This window comes from Euleptes europaea, chromosome 6 (assembly GCF_029931775.1).
Source record: "Euleptes europaea isolate rEulEur1 chromosome 6, rEulEur1.hap1, whole genome shotgun sequence".
In the NCBI taxonomy this organism is placed as follows: domain Eukaryota; kingdom Metazoa; phylum Chordata; class Lepidosauria; order Squamata; family Sphaerodactylidae; genus Euleptes; species Euleptes europaea.
In genome coordinates, this window is record NC_079317.1 from 13,975,963 (window position 1) to 13,990,781 (window position 14,819).

The 14,819-nt window shown below is 50.0% G+C and overlaps 1 protein-coding gene across 1 annotated transcript in view; it reads left to right on the forward strand.

Moving 5' to 3' along the window:
* The window catches only part of CEP170B (centrosomal protein 170B), an 88,197-nt gene that overhangs the window by 23,254 nt on the left and 50,124 nt on the right, over positions 1-14,819 (forward strand). Inside the window, exons 3-4 of the mRNA XM_056850862.1 lie at positions 6,297-6,375; positions 9,791-9,849. Of these exons, the coding sequence (XP_056706840.1) occupies positions 6,297-6,375; positions 9,791-9,849 (138 nt within the window). The remainder of the gene's footprint in view (positions 1-6,296; positions 6,376-9,790; positions 9,850-14,819) is intronic.

Here is a 14,819-nt window from a genome sequence, read left to right on the forward strand (position 1 = left end):
AGACCCGTATAGCCCCTCACTTGCAACTTTCTACCTGTGCCTGTCTCATCTCCTGAAGGCTTCAATAAATCTATTGTTTCTGTATCAACGTCTGAGCAACTGATTTGGAGAAGCAAACTCAGAGAGGGGGATCTCTCACATTAAGTTGCAAGTCCTTGCCTCTCGGACTGCAGCTGTACCGCTTTGGACAGAATGTCAGCCGACGAGGACACCACCCCTATCCCCGATGCCCCCAAGGCTCCGGACGAGCCGGAGAAGCCGGACCCGAAGGAGGAGGGAGCCAAGCCAAAGAAACCGAAGGGTCGCGCCCCCGACCAAGATCGGGACGAACGTCCCCGGGGGCTTACTTATTGGCTGGACTCTCCCAAGGGCTGGTCGCTCTCGCGGACTGCGGCGAAGGATCGCCGGTTGGCCTTCCCCAGCACGGGACTCGAAGGGGACCCGGCCCGCAAAGAGGCCCTCATGGAGGAAGAACGAAAGCAGTGGCAGGAAGACCGCCGGGCTATGCAGGAGCAGATGGAGACCATGCAACGCGTAATGGGTGAGATGGCCACGGCCCTAGATGCGCTGAAGTTGCAACCTCCAGCCGGTGCTCCCCCAGACGGGGCGCCGGTAGTTCCGCCCGCAACCCCTGCCCCCCCGGCCCGTCGGGACCTGAAAGTCACGTATGACGGGTCGGGAGACCAATTGACCTTTTTTATGGTCCAAGTGGACATTTTTATGCGGGAACAAGGCCGAACCTTCGTTTCTGAGGAGTCCCGGGTGCAGTACGTGGCTTCCTTACTGCAAGGGGAGGCGGCTGCCTGGATGGTGTTGCAGTATGAACTCCGCTCGCCGGTACTGCGAACCCTGGACGAGTTCATGGTAGCACTCCGAAACCGTTTTGAGGACCCGACTCTGGGTGAGCGGGCTAAAGCCTCCCTGATGCAACTGCGCCAAGGGACTAAGTCGGTGGCGCAGTATGCAAGTGAGTTCCAGTCACTGGCTAGCCGAATTCTGGACTGGAGTGAAGCTACCTTGGTACAATGTTTCAGGGAGGGTCTCAACCCAGACCTCCAACATTGGGCCTTCATGCAAGGGAACCCCCCGGATGTGGAAGGTTGGGTTCGCCATGCTGCTGACATCGAGAATCGCAAGCAACTCCTGAACTTGTCCAAGCAACGGCTTGGGCGAGACCCCAGGCCCCGAGGTGACCGTGGCCGGGAACTCCGGCAAGGGGGTGGCGGGGGTCTCTCGGCCGCGGAACGCCGCAAGCGGTTCGAGGCCGGCGTCTGCCTGATCTGCGGGGGAAAGGGTCACTTTGCATCGCAATGCCCCTCTCGCTCAGGCCGTCCGACCCCCCCCCGCCAAACCCAGGCCGAGCCGACGAAACCGGCCGCCGACAGCCAGCCTCGCCGCAGAAGTGGACCACTGAGCCGGCGCTCCGGCGCACCCTCCGCTCTCCACGCGCGCCCCCAGGATGGGGCATCCGACTCTACGGTCCCATCGGGGTCCCGGATTACAAATACCGTCTTTGATTCGGACGGCTCCCCGGAAGCCACCACCCCGTCCCCCTCTTCCAGCGAGGAGGAAGAGTGGGAACAGCCGGCAAAAAACGCCGTCGGTCTGCTGTAGAGGGGGCTCCGCAGCAGACCGTCCCTATCGTTGTGCAAGGAGCTCCACCGATGGTAAGCGCCCAAGAGGACAATGTATTTGTGCGTGTTCATCTGTCCCTACCCAAAGGGGGTCCCCCGTTAGAGGTCCCCGCGTTGGTCGACTCGGGGTGTGCCCGCACCATGATAAATGAGGAAACTGCCAAGAAGTTGGGGGTCCGGCGCAAGCGGCTTCCGGGACCCCTCCGTTTTTCCCAAATGGACGGGAGTGACTTTAAACGGGGCCCTGTGACCCACAGAACTGCAGCCGTGATTATGTCCGTGGGGGAACATTGGGAACGGTTGTATTTCACCATCGCCCCTATTGTAACCCCTGTGGTGTTAGGGATGAACTGGTTAAGGGGACACAATCCCTCCATTGATTGGGTTAAACGGGTGCTTTCTTTCCCCGAAAACCCCTGTGGGTTGCATGACAAGGAACGGGTACTCAGAACTCCAGCCGCCGCACTGGTAGGGTCCCCCGCCCCAGTCTCTCCTCAATTACCCTCTGAGTACTCGCAGTTTACTGATGTTTTCGATGTTAGAGAGTGCGACGAACTGCCTCCCCACAGAGAAACGGACTGTGCCATCGAGATCGTAGGGGAAGGCAAACTGTCTAAGGGAAAGGTTTACCCCATGAGCCCCAGTGAAAAGACTGTATTGCGGGACTATCTGGATGTCAATCTGGCGAGGGGTTTCATACGCCCCTCCAAGGCTCCTTATTCAGCCCCAGCTTTCTTTGTAAAGAAAAAGACGGGAGATTTAAGACTGTGTATTGACTTTCGCAGACTGAACGCAGTCACCCAGTCTAATGCTTACCCCCTCCCTCTTATTCCTGACCTTCTAGCACAATTAAAGGAGGGCCGAATCTTCACCAAACTGGACTTGGTAGAAGCCTACCACCGCATTCGCATCAAAGAAGGAGACGAACCCAAAACGGCCTTTTCCAGTTGTTTTGGGATGTTTGAGTACCTGGTCATGCCGTTCGGACTTTCGGGGGCTCCGAGTGTCTTTATGCAATTAATTAATGAAGTTTTGCATGATTTACTGTTTCGGGGGGTGGTGGTATTTCTCGATGACATTCTTATTTACTCTGAGACCATGGAAGAACATGTGCGCCTAGTGCGAGAAGTGCTCCAGCGGCTGCGGGAGCACAAACTGTATGCTAAGGTGTCCAAGTGTGAATTCCACCAACCTTCTATTACATTTTTGGGGTATGTGATTTCCCACCAAGGGTTGGAAATGGACCCCGCCAAGGTCCAGGCGGTGCGGGACTGGGAAACCCCCACTACCCGCCGCCAACTTCAACAGTTTTTGGGGTTTGCCAACTTTTACCGGAATTTCATTCCCAACTTTGCCCAAGTTGCGCTTCCCCTCACTGCCCTGTTGCGTACCAAGGACAGGGGGGCTAGCGCCGCACTCCCCTCAGCCCGTCTGCAATGGTCTCCCCAGTGCCAGCAAGCTTTTGAACGTTTAAAGCTACTTTTTTCATCCGAACCCGTTTTGGCTCACCCGGATTGCACCAAGCCCTTCGTGGTGCAGGTGGATGCCTCGGATGTAGCAATGGGCGGGGCCCTATTGCAGAGGGATGAGGGGGGACGGTTAAGGCCATGCGCCTACTTCTCCAAGAAGTTTTCCCAGTCCGAAATCAACTGGGCCATTTGGGAGAAGGAGGCAGCAGCGGTCAAACATGCCCTTACCATATGGAGACACTTCTTGGAGGGGGCCGAGCTGCCGTTCGAAGTGTGCACAGATCACAAGAATCTTGAGGCTCTCAAGGGAGCTAGAAAACTCAATGCCAAACAAATTCGGTGGGCCCAATTTTTTGCAAAATTCCGGTTCACCCTCAAACATGTCCCTGGCAAAGAAAATGCCCTAGCTGATGCTTTGTCACGACTTCCCCAGTATCGCAACGATTTCGATCGCCCCGTCGACTCCCTGTTCACTCCCGAACAGCGAGGGGAAGTCCCTGGCTTAGCCGTCACCACCCGATCCCAAGCCCGCCAACCGGAGACCCCCCCTACGCTCAAAGGTATCCCGGAAGTGTTCCAACAGCGACTCCGGGACGCCTCCTTGCAGGAGGAGGAGCACAATCTCCTCCCCCCTGGCTTGGAACGAACCAACACTTGGTGGGTGCAAGGGGGGAAACTATATGTCCCTTCTTCCCTTCGCAAAGAAGTATTGGGACTTGTACATGGGGCCAGGCTAGCAGGTCATTTTGGTTTCGTAAAAACGCTTCACCTGGTTCGAAGGCAATTCTGGTGGCCCGGTATGAGATCTGATGTGGAGTTGTATGTGCGCAGCTGCCCCACCTGCGCCACAGCCAAGAAACGGATGGGAAAACCCCCGGGGCTTCCAAACCGCTTGAGAACCCCTCCCGTCCCTGGGAAGTCATCGCCATGGATTTTATCACCGACCTACCTCCAAGTCGGGGGAAAACGGTTCTCTGGGTTATCACAGACCTCTTTTCCAAACAGGTTCATTTCGTTCCATGTGCAGGTCTTCCTTCAGCCCAGGGCTTAGCTAAACTGTTCATCACGCACGTCCTCAGGCTACACTCGATCCCGAGGAAGGTCCTCTCCGACCGGGGGGTCCAGTTTGTTGCCAAATTCTGGCGGGCTTTCCTAAAGTTAATGGGAGTGGAGGAACAGGGCCTTTCTTCCGCCTATCACCCCCAAACGGATGGTCAAACAGAACGAGTAAATGCGGTAGTAGAATGTTATTTGCGCTGCTATGTAAATTTCCACCAGGATGACTGGGTTGACCTGCTGCCATTTGCCGAATATGCGTACAACAATGCGCCTCATTCCTCTACCGGCTTTAGTCCCTTCCAAGTTATATACGGGACGGATTTTGGCCCTTTCGGTTCTGCCCCCGTCTCGCCAGAGCTCCAGTCTACCCCTGATCTTCAGGAGTGGATTCAGGTGGTTAAATCCACCTGGCCATGGTTGCTCAAAAATCTGGAAAGGGCAAAAAGCAAGTACAAGGAACAAGCGGACAAACACCGGTCTCCGGGATGGGAACTCAAGGTGGGGGAGCAAGTCTATCTGTCCACCAAAAACCTCCGCTCTCTTCGCCCCTGCAAAAAACTGAGCGACCGTTATGTAGGACCTTTCCCCATTACCAGAGTAATCAACGAGGTTACCGTGGAACTGAGTCTCCCTAAGACACTCAAGGGGGTTCATCCAGTCTTCCATATAAGCCTCCTCAAACCTTATGTAGCAGCTCCCCAGTTCCACCCCCCTCCCGCTCATGAGATTCCTACCGTAGTAGGAGGGGATACCCATTTGGAAATATCCAAGGTTTTAGATTCCAAATGGAAGAAAGGGAAACTGTTTTACTTTGTTCGCTGGAAAAACCTTGGCTCCGCTCATGACGAATGGGTGGCCGCACCCCACATGGCAGCTCCTCGCTTGGTCCGAGAATTCCACCTCGCTTATCCCGATAAGCCTCGTCCTCCCGGAGGGGGGCCTTAAGGGGGGCAGAATGTGAGGGTCTCTGTCTTTGTGTCTCTGCTTTCCATCACCTGCGGTATTATCAGTGAACTCGTAAAAGCAGTTCACACCTTCTGGTCTCAGGCGCCAGGCCTGATGGCCCATGTATCTTCCCCCCCGCTGTTTTCCTGCCAGTACTCCCTCAGGCCGGTGCGGCCTTGGAAGTGTGATAGCCGCACCAGACTTCCTGGGATCCGTCTGATGTTTTGTATTATGCCAAGCTTGTAACTTCCCATAACAATAAGTGTGAACCCCAGTGCCCCAGTGCCCTGGAGTCAATATATTCTGTAGACCCGTATAGCCCCTCACTTGCAACTTTCTACCTGTGCCTGTCTCATCTCCTGAAGGCTTCAATAAATCTATTGTTTCTGTATCAACGTCTGAGCAACTGATTTGGAGAAGCAAACTCAGAGAGGGGGATCTCTCACAGCGGTGGTTGTAGTAGCAGGAGATCTCCAGCTAGTACCTGGTGGTTGGCAACCCTACTAGCCTACCTCACAAGGCGGAAAGTAATGTTGGGAGTAGGATTGCCAACTCAGGGTCGGGAAATCCTTGGAGATTTGGGAGTGGAGCCTGGGGAGGACAAGAGTTTGGGGCAGGGAAGACCTCAGCAGGGTTTAGTGCCATAGAGTCCACCCTTTCTCTCTCAGTCGCCTGGAGATCAGTTGCAATTGTGGGGCTTTTCAGGCCCCGCTGGAGGTTAGCCACCCTAGCTGGAAGTCTGTTTGGGTGAGAAAAGCAGGATATAAATATCTGAATTAGAAATTAAATGGTGCCAGAGTCGTGGTGATTCCTCTTGAGGAGCAGACGTGAGCGGTTTTGCCTTTGTTACCTATCAGGTGACCGATCAGAAGCCTTGCTGAACAAAGCCCCGCCTGGCCCTGCCCACTTGCTAAAAACACCTGGCGGGAGCCAGGAAAGATGTCGGCGGGCGCTATGGTGCCCATGGGAACCACGTTCTGGACCCCTGGGGTGGAAGGAGCTGGCCATTCTGAGAAACTGGGATCAGTGTGGAAGAATGGGAGTTAAAAAGTAGGGAGTTATCCGGAGAAGGCCTAAGGAGATGGATTTCCACAGCTAAAGCGTGTTTCTCTAGCAAATTGACCAGGCTGCTTTTCCCTGCTTGCCTGTTTAAACCTAACAATGTTTCTTATGTCCTTCTTTTCCGTAGACTTTTGTGAACGATGTACGGATCCCCGACCAGAAATACATCACGCTGAAACTGAACGATGTGATCCGCTTCGGCTACGATATCCTTTCCTGTGTTAAATTCTCCAGGTCGAATTGCATGCAACTCTGTAGAGTTAATTTAAAAAAAATATAGAGCATCTGCTTGGCATGCAGGAAGTCCCTGGTTCAGTTCCCGTTGTCTCCAGCTAAAAGGATCAGGTAGTAGGTGTTGCCAAAGACTTGGAGAGCCCCTGTCAGTCTGAGTAGACCGTCCTGACGTTGATGGACCAATGGTCTGATTTCACTATAAAGCAGTGTCATTTACATCTCAGGCTGAGCAGGCTGAAACCACTTGTCTGATCCTTATTGGCTTTAGTAGCTATTATTCCTTGGATCAGGCTTTGTGCTGGCAGTAGCGATGTTCTGCTTTCCGTTATTCTTCCCCCCCTCCAGTTAGGAAGTGCTGCGGATGTGTTATTTGGCTTCAGTTTTCGAAGGAGGCACTGAAATAATTTAACTGTCTGGCGAACGTCTTTGTGATTGATCGTGCAACCCCGCGCAGCAGTGTTCTTTGCTAAACTCGTTGAAATCAGGAGGCTTAGACTGGAGGAACTCTGCCCAGGATTGCACTGTGAAGTTGGAGAAAGCGCAAATAGATTCTCTGACCTGAGTTATGTTTGTGGTCAGTGGTAGAAAACACGCTTTGTACGTGCAGAACGTCCTGAGTTTAATCCCTGGGTAGGAAGTGTAGGGGAAGGCACTTTTGCACCCAAGTCCCTGGAAATTCCAAACAGAAAATACTGATCTAAGAGGTCTAGAGTAGGCAGGGGTTTTGTAGGCTATCAAGGCCAGGGGTGTCAAACTCATTTGTTACGAGGGCCAGATAGGACATAAATGTCACTTGGTCGGGCAGAGTCATGCCTCGCCAGCCCAGATCGAGGGGGGTGGGTGGCTGCCTTGGTTGGCAAGCCTCCAGCAGGCACGCCAGCCCAGATCAGGACACGTGTGTGTGTGTGTGGCTGCATCAGCTGGCTCGCAGGCCGGATAAGAGCTCCTAAGGGGCCAGATTCGACCCAAGGGGAATATGTTTGACACCTCTGATCTAGGCCAACCTGCTATTATTAATTAATTTATTTTATTACACTTTTACCCCGCCCTCTCTGGCCCAAAGGCCAGGCTCAGGGCGGCTGAGTACAGCAAATCCGAAGTTACAGCAATCTGAACCGATGGCTGGAAGGACCCGAGGTTTGACTCACTATAAGGCAGCCTCATATGTTCATAAAGATACACAGTAAGAGAGAGATTACAACCTCAGTGCAGGGCAAGATCTTTCTCTTCCTGAGACCCTGGGGAGCTCCAGCCAGATGCCACCGAAGCAGATGGACCAATGGTCTGACTCGGTTTTGGGGATCTCCCTGTGTTGGCACTGAGAGAGAGCTGAGGCATGCTATGCTTGGTTTTACAACCCGTATGCTCAGACCTTGCGTGACTGACCAGCATGCTCTTTCATGCGCACTCGTGACGCACGCGTTTCTCCCCTCTCCCATCCTCCTGTATCTCTATTGATTTCTCCTCATGAAGCAGCCCTGTTTCAAAAAGCAGGTCAGCAATTCAACATACAAAATAATAATAAAAATAATAATAAGAAAAACCCCGCAACCCTCTCCTGTTGAGCGAGGTATCAGCTTAAAGAGCTTGCTGAATCGGACTATGAATCATGGTTTTCCTTCCCTTTCTTCAGCATTTTTCTTTGTGCCTCTTGCGAGCTTTTTGTTATCTCTGTACTTTTTCAGCAGGTTTTTTTTTTTTTTTTGGTAGACCACAGACACAGGCTTTACTGTCACGCTCGCTCAGTTGGCAAGCAAAGGCTTCAAGGAAACAAAACAAAACACAGATTACGGCACGGCCGGCGTTTCGGCGGACCTTGGCAGCAGACACAGCTAGGAGGTCCTTGCGTTTGTTCAGCTCATTCTGTTGCATAGTGGTGTGTGTGCGAGAGAGCGAGAGAGACTGGCTGTAGGGGAAAATGTTGCTGAAATAAAATTGCCGCATATGAAAGCATCCTGGGGCGTTTCGCTTCACCTTTCTCTGCCGTCCCGCTGGTGTTTCTTTTCACGCTCTGCCCCTTTCCCCTCCTCGGCCAGTGCTTTCCAGATTCCATCATCTTTCACATTGCCTGAGTCAGCAGTGTTCTCTCGCAGAAATCTGCCCGCCGCGGCAGGCGAGTGAGTTTTCCCGACGGGTGCCAAAACGCCGTCCGTGCTTGGTCTGTTTTTAGTGGGAATGTTTCCCGTTCTTTCTCGTCTTTTTGCATTCTACCAGATTGCCCCCTCTTTGTCCCCCCACCACCGCTCTGGTGGCAAATTTCCACCCGCCTGTTTTGTGCGGCGATAACAGGGCCGACGGTAATCTTGCCGGTTTAAAATGATTTGCTTTGATTCTAACCGGGGGGGAGGGAATTGCATACTTTTGGTTCTGAGGGTCACAGCTGGGTGAACTGGAAATTCCCGCAGCAAACGGGAAGATCAATTTGGAGCCCAAGCAGGCAGAGTCCTAGATGTGAGCCTGATTGCTGATAGTTGGCACGAATGTTGGCTCTGCGTTCCCCTTGAGAGTTGTGGAGTTGTGGCATCGGAGTGCTGCCTGGCCTCCTGAGCATGGGTGGGGTGGACTGTGTAACATGTACCCACACTTGGGTGTAACTCTGACTGTAACTCTAACATGGAGCCTGGAGTTCTACTGGAATTACAACTGACCGCCAGGCAACAGAGATCAGTTCCCCTGGAGAAAATGGCAGCTCCAGTGGGTGGACTCTATGATATACCGTCAAATCTAGGAGAAATGGAAGTCCTAGAGTGGCATCACATTCCCCTGCAGAAAATGGCAGCTTCAGAGGGTGGACTCCATGGTATACCATCGAGTCTAGGGGAAGCTGAATTCCTAGAGTGACAGCGCATCCCTGCTGAACTTCCTTCCCTCCCCACCCTCTGCCCTCCCCAGGCACCATGCACAAATCTCCAAGACTTTCCCAAGCTGGAGTTGGCAACTTTAATTACAGCTTTATTTTTAAATCCAGCTTGAGCAGTTCTTCTTAACAAAACATATTTGGTATCAGTGGGAATCACTGCATATTTGGCAAAGGCATATCCTGGATCGCAGCAGCCGTTCATGAAGCAAAGCTTCCTTTTCTACCCATTTGAAATCTAGGTTAGTCTCGTAAGTGGATGGCTAGGTTAAGGGAAGGAGGGGAAGGCAGGAGGTGGGGGTGATGTCATCACTTTAACTTTCTCCCTTTCACATGATTGAGTCACCCATTCTTTCCCAGTGAAGCCCTCAAGAGGTTGACTGCCCTGTAGAAATGGCTGCCCTTTGAGCTGCAAACTTGTCCCAGGAGGTGTTTGGTGACGTGTTTTTCCTCTCCATGCAAGGTTTTTTTTGGAGGGTGGTGGTTTCCCAATAACTGTAGATTTTCCTTAATGGTTTTTTGTTTCTCACATGCTAACATGTATGTGTTGGAACAAATCCAGCACAAGGTCCCAGAAGAAGCATTAAAGGTGAGTGCAAATCTTTGTACTTGTGGGGGAATATAGGAGGGCACGTAAGACTGACTTCAGCTGGTGGGTCAAACCTTAACCTTAGTTCTAGAGGGGTAGTTGTGTTAGTTGGCTGCAGCCAAACTTAACAGAGGTTTATTAGTCTTTAAGGTGCTGCTGGACTTCTTTTTAATTTGGCTGTAACTGTAGGTGGCTCATGCCAATGGCCACAAAACTTTCTTTCTTTCTTTCTTTCTTTCTTTCTTTCTTTCTTTCTTTCTTTCTTTCTTTCTTTCTTTCTTTCTTTCTTTCTTTCTTTCTTTCTTTCTTTCTTTCTTTCTTTCTTTCTTTCTTTCTTTCTTTCTTTCTTTCTTTCTTGGAATTGTATTTAAAATCATAGAAATACAATCATAGAAACAGAGCTGGAAGGGACCTCTGGGGTCATCTAGTCCAACCCCCTGCACAATGCAGGAAATTCACAACTACCTCCCCCTACACCCCAGTGACCCCTACTCCATGCCCAGAAGATGGCAAAAAAAACTTTTTTATTTAGTTACTTTTACTCCTGCTCCTCCCCCCCCCATGGAAATCCAAAGCAGCATTGTTCTCCCCCTTCTCCGTTTTATCCTCACAACTACCACCACCCTGTGAGGTAGGTCAGGCTGAGAGAGAGCGAATGGCCCAAAGTCACCCAGCATGCTTCCATGGCGGAGTCGGGGAATCAAACCTGGGTCTCCCAGTTCTTAGCCCAGCTCTTCAACCATTGCGCCATGCTGGCTCTCATTGTAGATTATGGCATTATCAGAGACTGGTTTTAGTTGTTAATGTCACGCACACTGAAAGCCTGGCAAATGAGCACACAGAGAGAGCCTTCTACCCACAATCCTCCTGATATGCGTAGTTGCCATTTTATATGAAAAGGGGCAACACATGTATTCTCAACCGCTATACATGTGTATCAGAATTCTTATCGTTCTCGGGGTATGCTCTTCCTGTACATGGGAAGGGTTGTCAGCTTCCAGGTTGGAGATCTCCTGCTATTACAACTGATCTGCAGCCGATAGAGATCAGTTCACGTGGAGGAAATGGCTGCTTTGGCAATTGGACTTTGTGGCATTGCAGCCCCTCCGTTCCCCAAACCCTGCCCTCCTCAGGCTGCGCCCCAAAAACCTCCCGGGGGTGACAAAGAGGGACCTGGCAACCCTAATGTATATATCATTAAAAACCTAAACTTGCAGGGGAGTTGAGATTTCAGATGAATTTGGACCACCAATTCCCACTAGGGTTCCCAACCTCCAGGTACTAGCAGGAGATGTCCCGCTATTACAGCTGATCTCCAGCTGATAGAGATCAGTTCCCCTGGAGAAAATGGCCACTTTGGCAGTTGGACTCTATGGCAATGAAGTCCCTCCCCTCCTGCCCTTTCCAGGCTCTATCTCAAAAACCTCCCGCCGGTCGCAAAGAGAGACCTGGCAGCCCTATACATGGGGTAGAAAAGGGATCGCCAACATGGTGCCTGTCCCGCTGACACCTTTCCTGGTGCCCACCAAGGGCAATTTTTTTCCAAATTGTTGCCTTGGCAGCAGCTGCCACCAAAGCACAAGGATAGAATCATAGAGTTGGAAGGGACCACCAGGGTCATCTAGTCCAACCCCCTGCACAATGCAGGAAATTCACAAGTACCTCTTCCCTGTGTAATTGAAGGTAAGCTGAAAGGGGCTAGTAATCGTTTTAGGGGAAAAAATTTGGATTGTGTTAATTTGGACTCCTCCCATCAAAGGAGAAATTCGCCAGGGCAGAATTCTGCAGGCATCACTCTCTGTAATACTTAGTCATATAATAAATGCCTCTCCTTGCGAACAGCCAGCTGACATTTAAATGTGATGGATAGATAAACTCAGTGTCTGTGAGAAACTGCAAGTGATTTATGCCTTGTATGTGAAAAAAGAAAACACTTGGGGAAACCACGTTGAGTGGCCAGGTTACCCAGCGAACTTTATAGCCGAGCAGAGATTTGAACCAGGCAGTGTGGTATATTGGGCTTGGACCCGAGGTCAAATCCTAGCTTCATCCACATAGCTCAGCGACTTTGAGGCCTGTCAGTATTTCTGACGCCAGCCTGACTTGGAGGGTTGTTGTGAGATTAAAACATTGCTTTGAGCTTTTTGGAGCAAAGCTTTGACTAATATACCACTCTGGATATCCTGAACGCTTTTGGATGTTTCAGGGATTTTAGTATCCTGAGCTTGCTGAGATTAGTCCCTTTTTGTGACCACCCCCCCGTCACCACAAAGAACCTGACACATGATGGGCATCATCCGTGCAGAATTTCTCTTGCAGAAGCTTCGGTGATGGGAATACGTGTTTGTGCAAGAGCGCACATGTGCCTTTGGGCCGCTCCCTTTCATTTCAACAAAGCTTTCCCAGGGAAATGCTCCAATACATTATGCTGAGCAATCGTAGATATCTGAGTTAATCCTCCTGGCAGACCAGTGTCTTGCCAAGACAGTTGCTTGAGTGAGAATGAGATCTCCACCTGTCCCGTAGGGTATCCTACCTTCAGGTCTTTTGTCCACCATCCTGAATTCTAGAGGAGTATAAAATAAAAAGTAACTACATGTTTTGAGAGCCTTATGCAAGCTCACGGCTTAAATCAAGGTGCCAGCGAGCCAAGGCCCCGCAGGGCTCACTGGGGGAGTGTGTGTTTGTGGGTGTGGGAAGGTAGCTGTGAATTTCCTGCGTTGTGCAGGGGGTTTGACTAGATGACCCTTGGGGTCCCGTCTAGCTCTGTTTCTATGGTTTTATTCATTTACGTATTATTTACACAAATTATGCCCCATCTTTCTGCCCTCCTCAGGGCTAACAAGGTGGCTAACAGATTAAAAACATAAATAATAAAAACCACATCTTAAAAACCACTAAAACTAAAATGAAAAGACATCAATCAAACAATTAAAACCAAGTTAAAACACACACACAATGCATTAAAATCTCCATACATTAAAAAAGCAATTAAAAGCATGATGCCTACTCCACCCCTAGATAGTCTGAAATATATGGTAAAATAAAAATTCTGGCATTTTTAGTACTATAACACCACCTTTTAATTTCTTAGGTAAAGACATAGTAAGTCAGAAAGTAACAACTATAAGATAACCCTTACTTTAAAATCTGGAAGAAAGGTGAGCCAGTATGGTGTGTAGTGGTTAGAAGTGTCCCCCTTCGCCACCAGTGAGAGGTTTTTGGGGCAGAGCCTGAGGAGGGTGGGGTTTGGGGAGGGGAAGGACTTCAGTGCCATAGAGTCCAATTGCCAAAGTGGCCATTTTCTCCAAGGGAACTGATCTCTCTCGGCTGGAGATCAGTTGTAATAGCAGCAGATCTTCAGCTAGTACCTGGAGGTTGGCAACCCTACTGTCAGACCAAGAACTGGGAGACCCAGGTTCAAATCCCCACTCTGCATCTTGGGCCAGTCACACACACTCAGCCTAACCTCCCTCACAGGGTTGTTGTGAGGATAACATGGAGGAGAGGAAAAACATGCCCACTACTTTGGGTCCCCATTGGGGTGTAAACGCAATAAATAAATGAGAGCAACATTGTCGCTGGTTAGAACATGTCGATGGGGGTGGGTCTTCGGGCTTAGGAGGCCCTGGACAAAATGGCTTCTTTTTTTGTTAATTTTATTTTTATAATTAGGGGGATACAGAAAGGAAAATATAGGGAAGGGTAAAAACCGTTTAAAACACAAAAACAATGTAGCATATCAATAAAATAATAGACTTAATCAAATGCAGTGCTGTATAACAAGCATGAATATTAATCAAGTAAAATATAATATATCTAAATGTATAGTTATAATGATAAAAATATAAAAATCAATCAAATTGTCCAGCTATTGCATAATAAAAGTATGTTTTACCGTTTGAAAACCCAAAAGTTACGTGACAAATGATTGGTACAAAATATATTAAACGTTACCTATTACTTATTCTAGTACTATTCGGTATATGTCAAATTTGATTAACTAGAGGTCATATAAATGTAAAATGATTCCCACTTTTCGTCAAATTGTTCTGTGGATTCGGTATGATTGTGATTCAACATAAAAGTCATTTTAGCCATAGTAGCGTAGTCTAGCATTTTTTCTTTCCAATCTTCTATTTCGGGTATCTGTATTTGCTTCCAGGTTCTTGCCAGATCCACTCTGGCTGCCGTTGTAGCATACTTAAAAACATCATGGTATCTCGCGGGCTTCTTATGGGCCTCTCCTCAGCACGCATACATGCACCCTCCTATGCGAGGTAGGTGGGGCTGAGAGATTTCTGAGAGAACTGTGACTGGCCTGAGGTTACCCAGCAGGCTTCACGTTGAGGAGTGGGGAAACAAACCCAGTTCTCCAGATTAGAGTTCACTGCTCTTTCCTTCCTCCATTTTGGACTGGCAGTTCCTGCAAGGCTTCTCGGCATCAACCAGGCTTGAAGGAGAGTAGGACAGCCCAGTCACTGTTTCTTCCCAGGGGTTCCCCTCCCTTTATCTTTCATCTCTGTGCTCTTGGCATGTGTGTGTTAGCTTCTATTGAGTAAAGGATATTTTAGTGTTGCTAATGCTGATCTTGTCAGATCTCAGAAGCTAAGTGTGGTGTGGTTAAGAGTGGTGGTCTGGAGCAGTGGGGACTGATCTGGAGAACTGGGTTTGATTCCCCACTCCTCCATGTGAGCAGCAGAGGCTAATCTGGTGAACTGGGATTGTTTCCCCACTCCTACGCACGAAGCCAGCTGGGTGACCTTGGGCTAGTCACAGCTCTCTTAGTTCCACCTACCTTCCAGGCTGTCTGTTGTGGGGAGGGGAAGGGAAGGTGATTGGAAGCCGGTTTGATTCTCCCTTAAGTGGTAGAGAGAGTTGGCATATAAAAACCAACTCTTCTTCTTATTCGAAGCAGGGTCAGCCCTGGTCAGTATTTGGATGGGAGACCACCAAGGAAATCCAGGTTT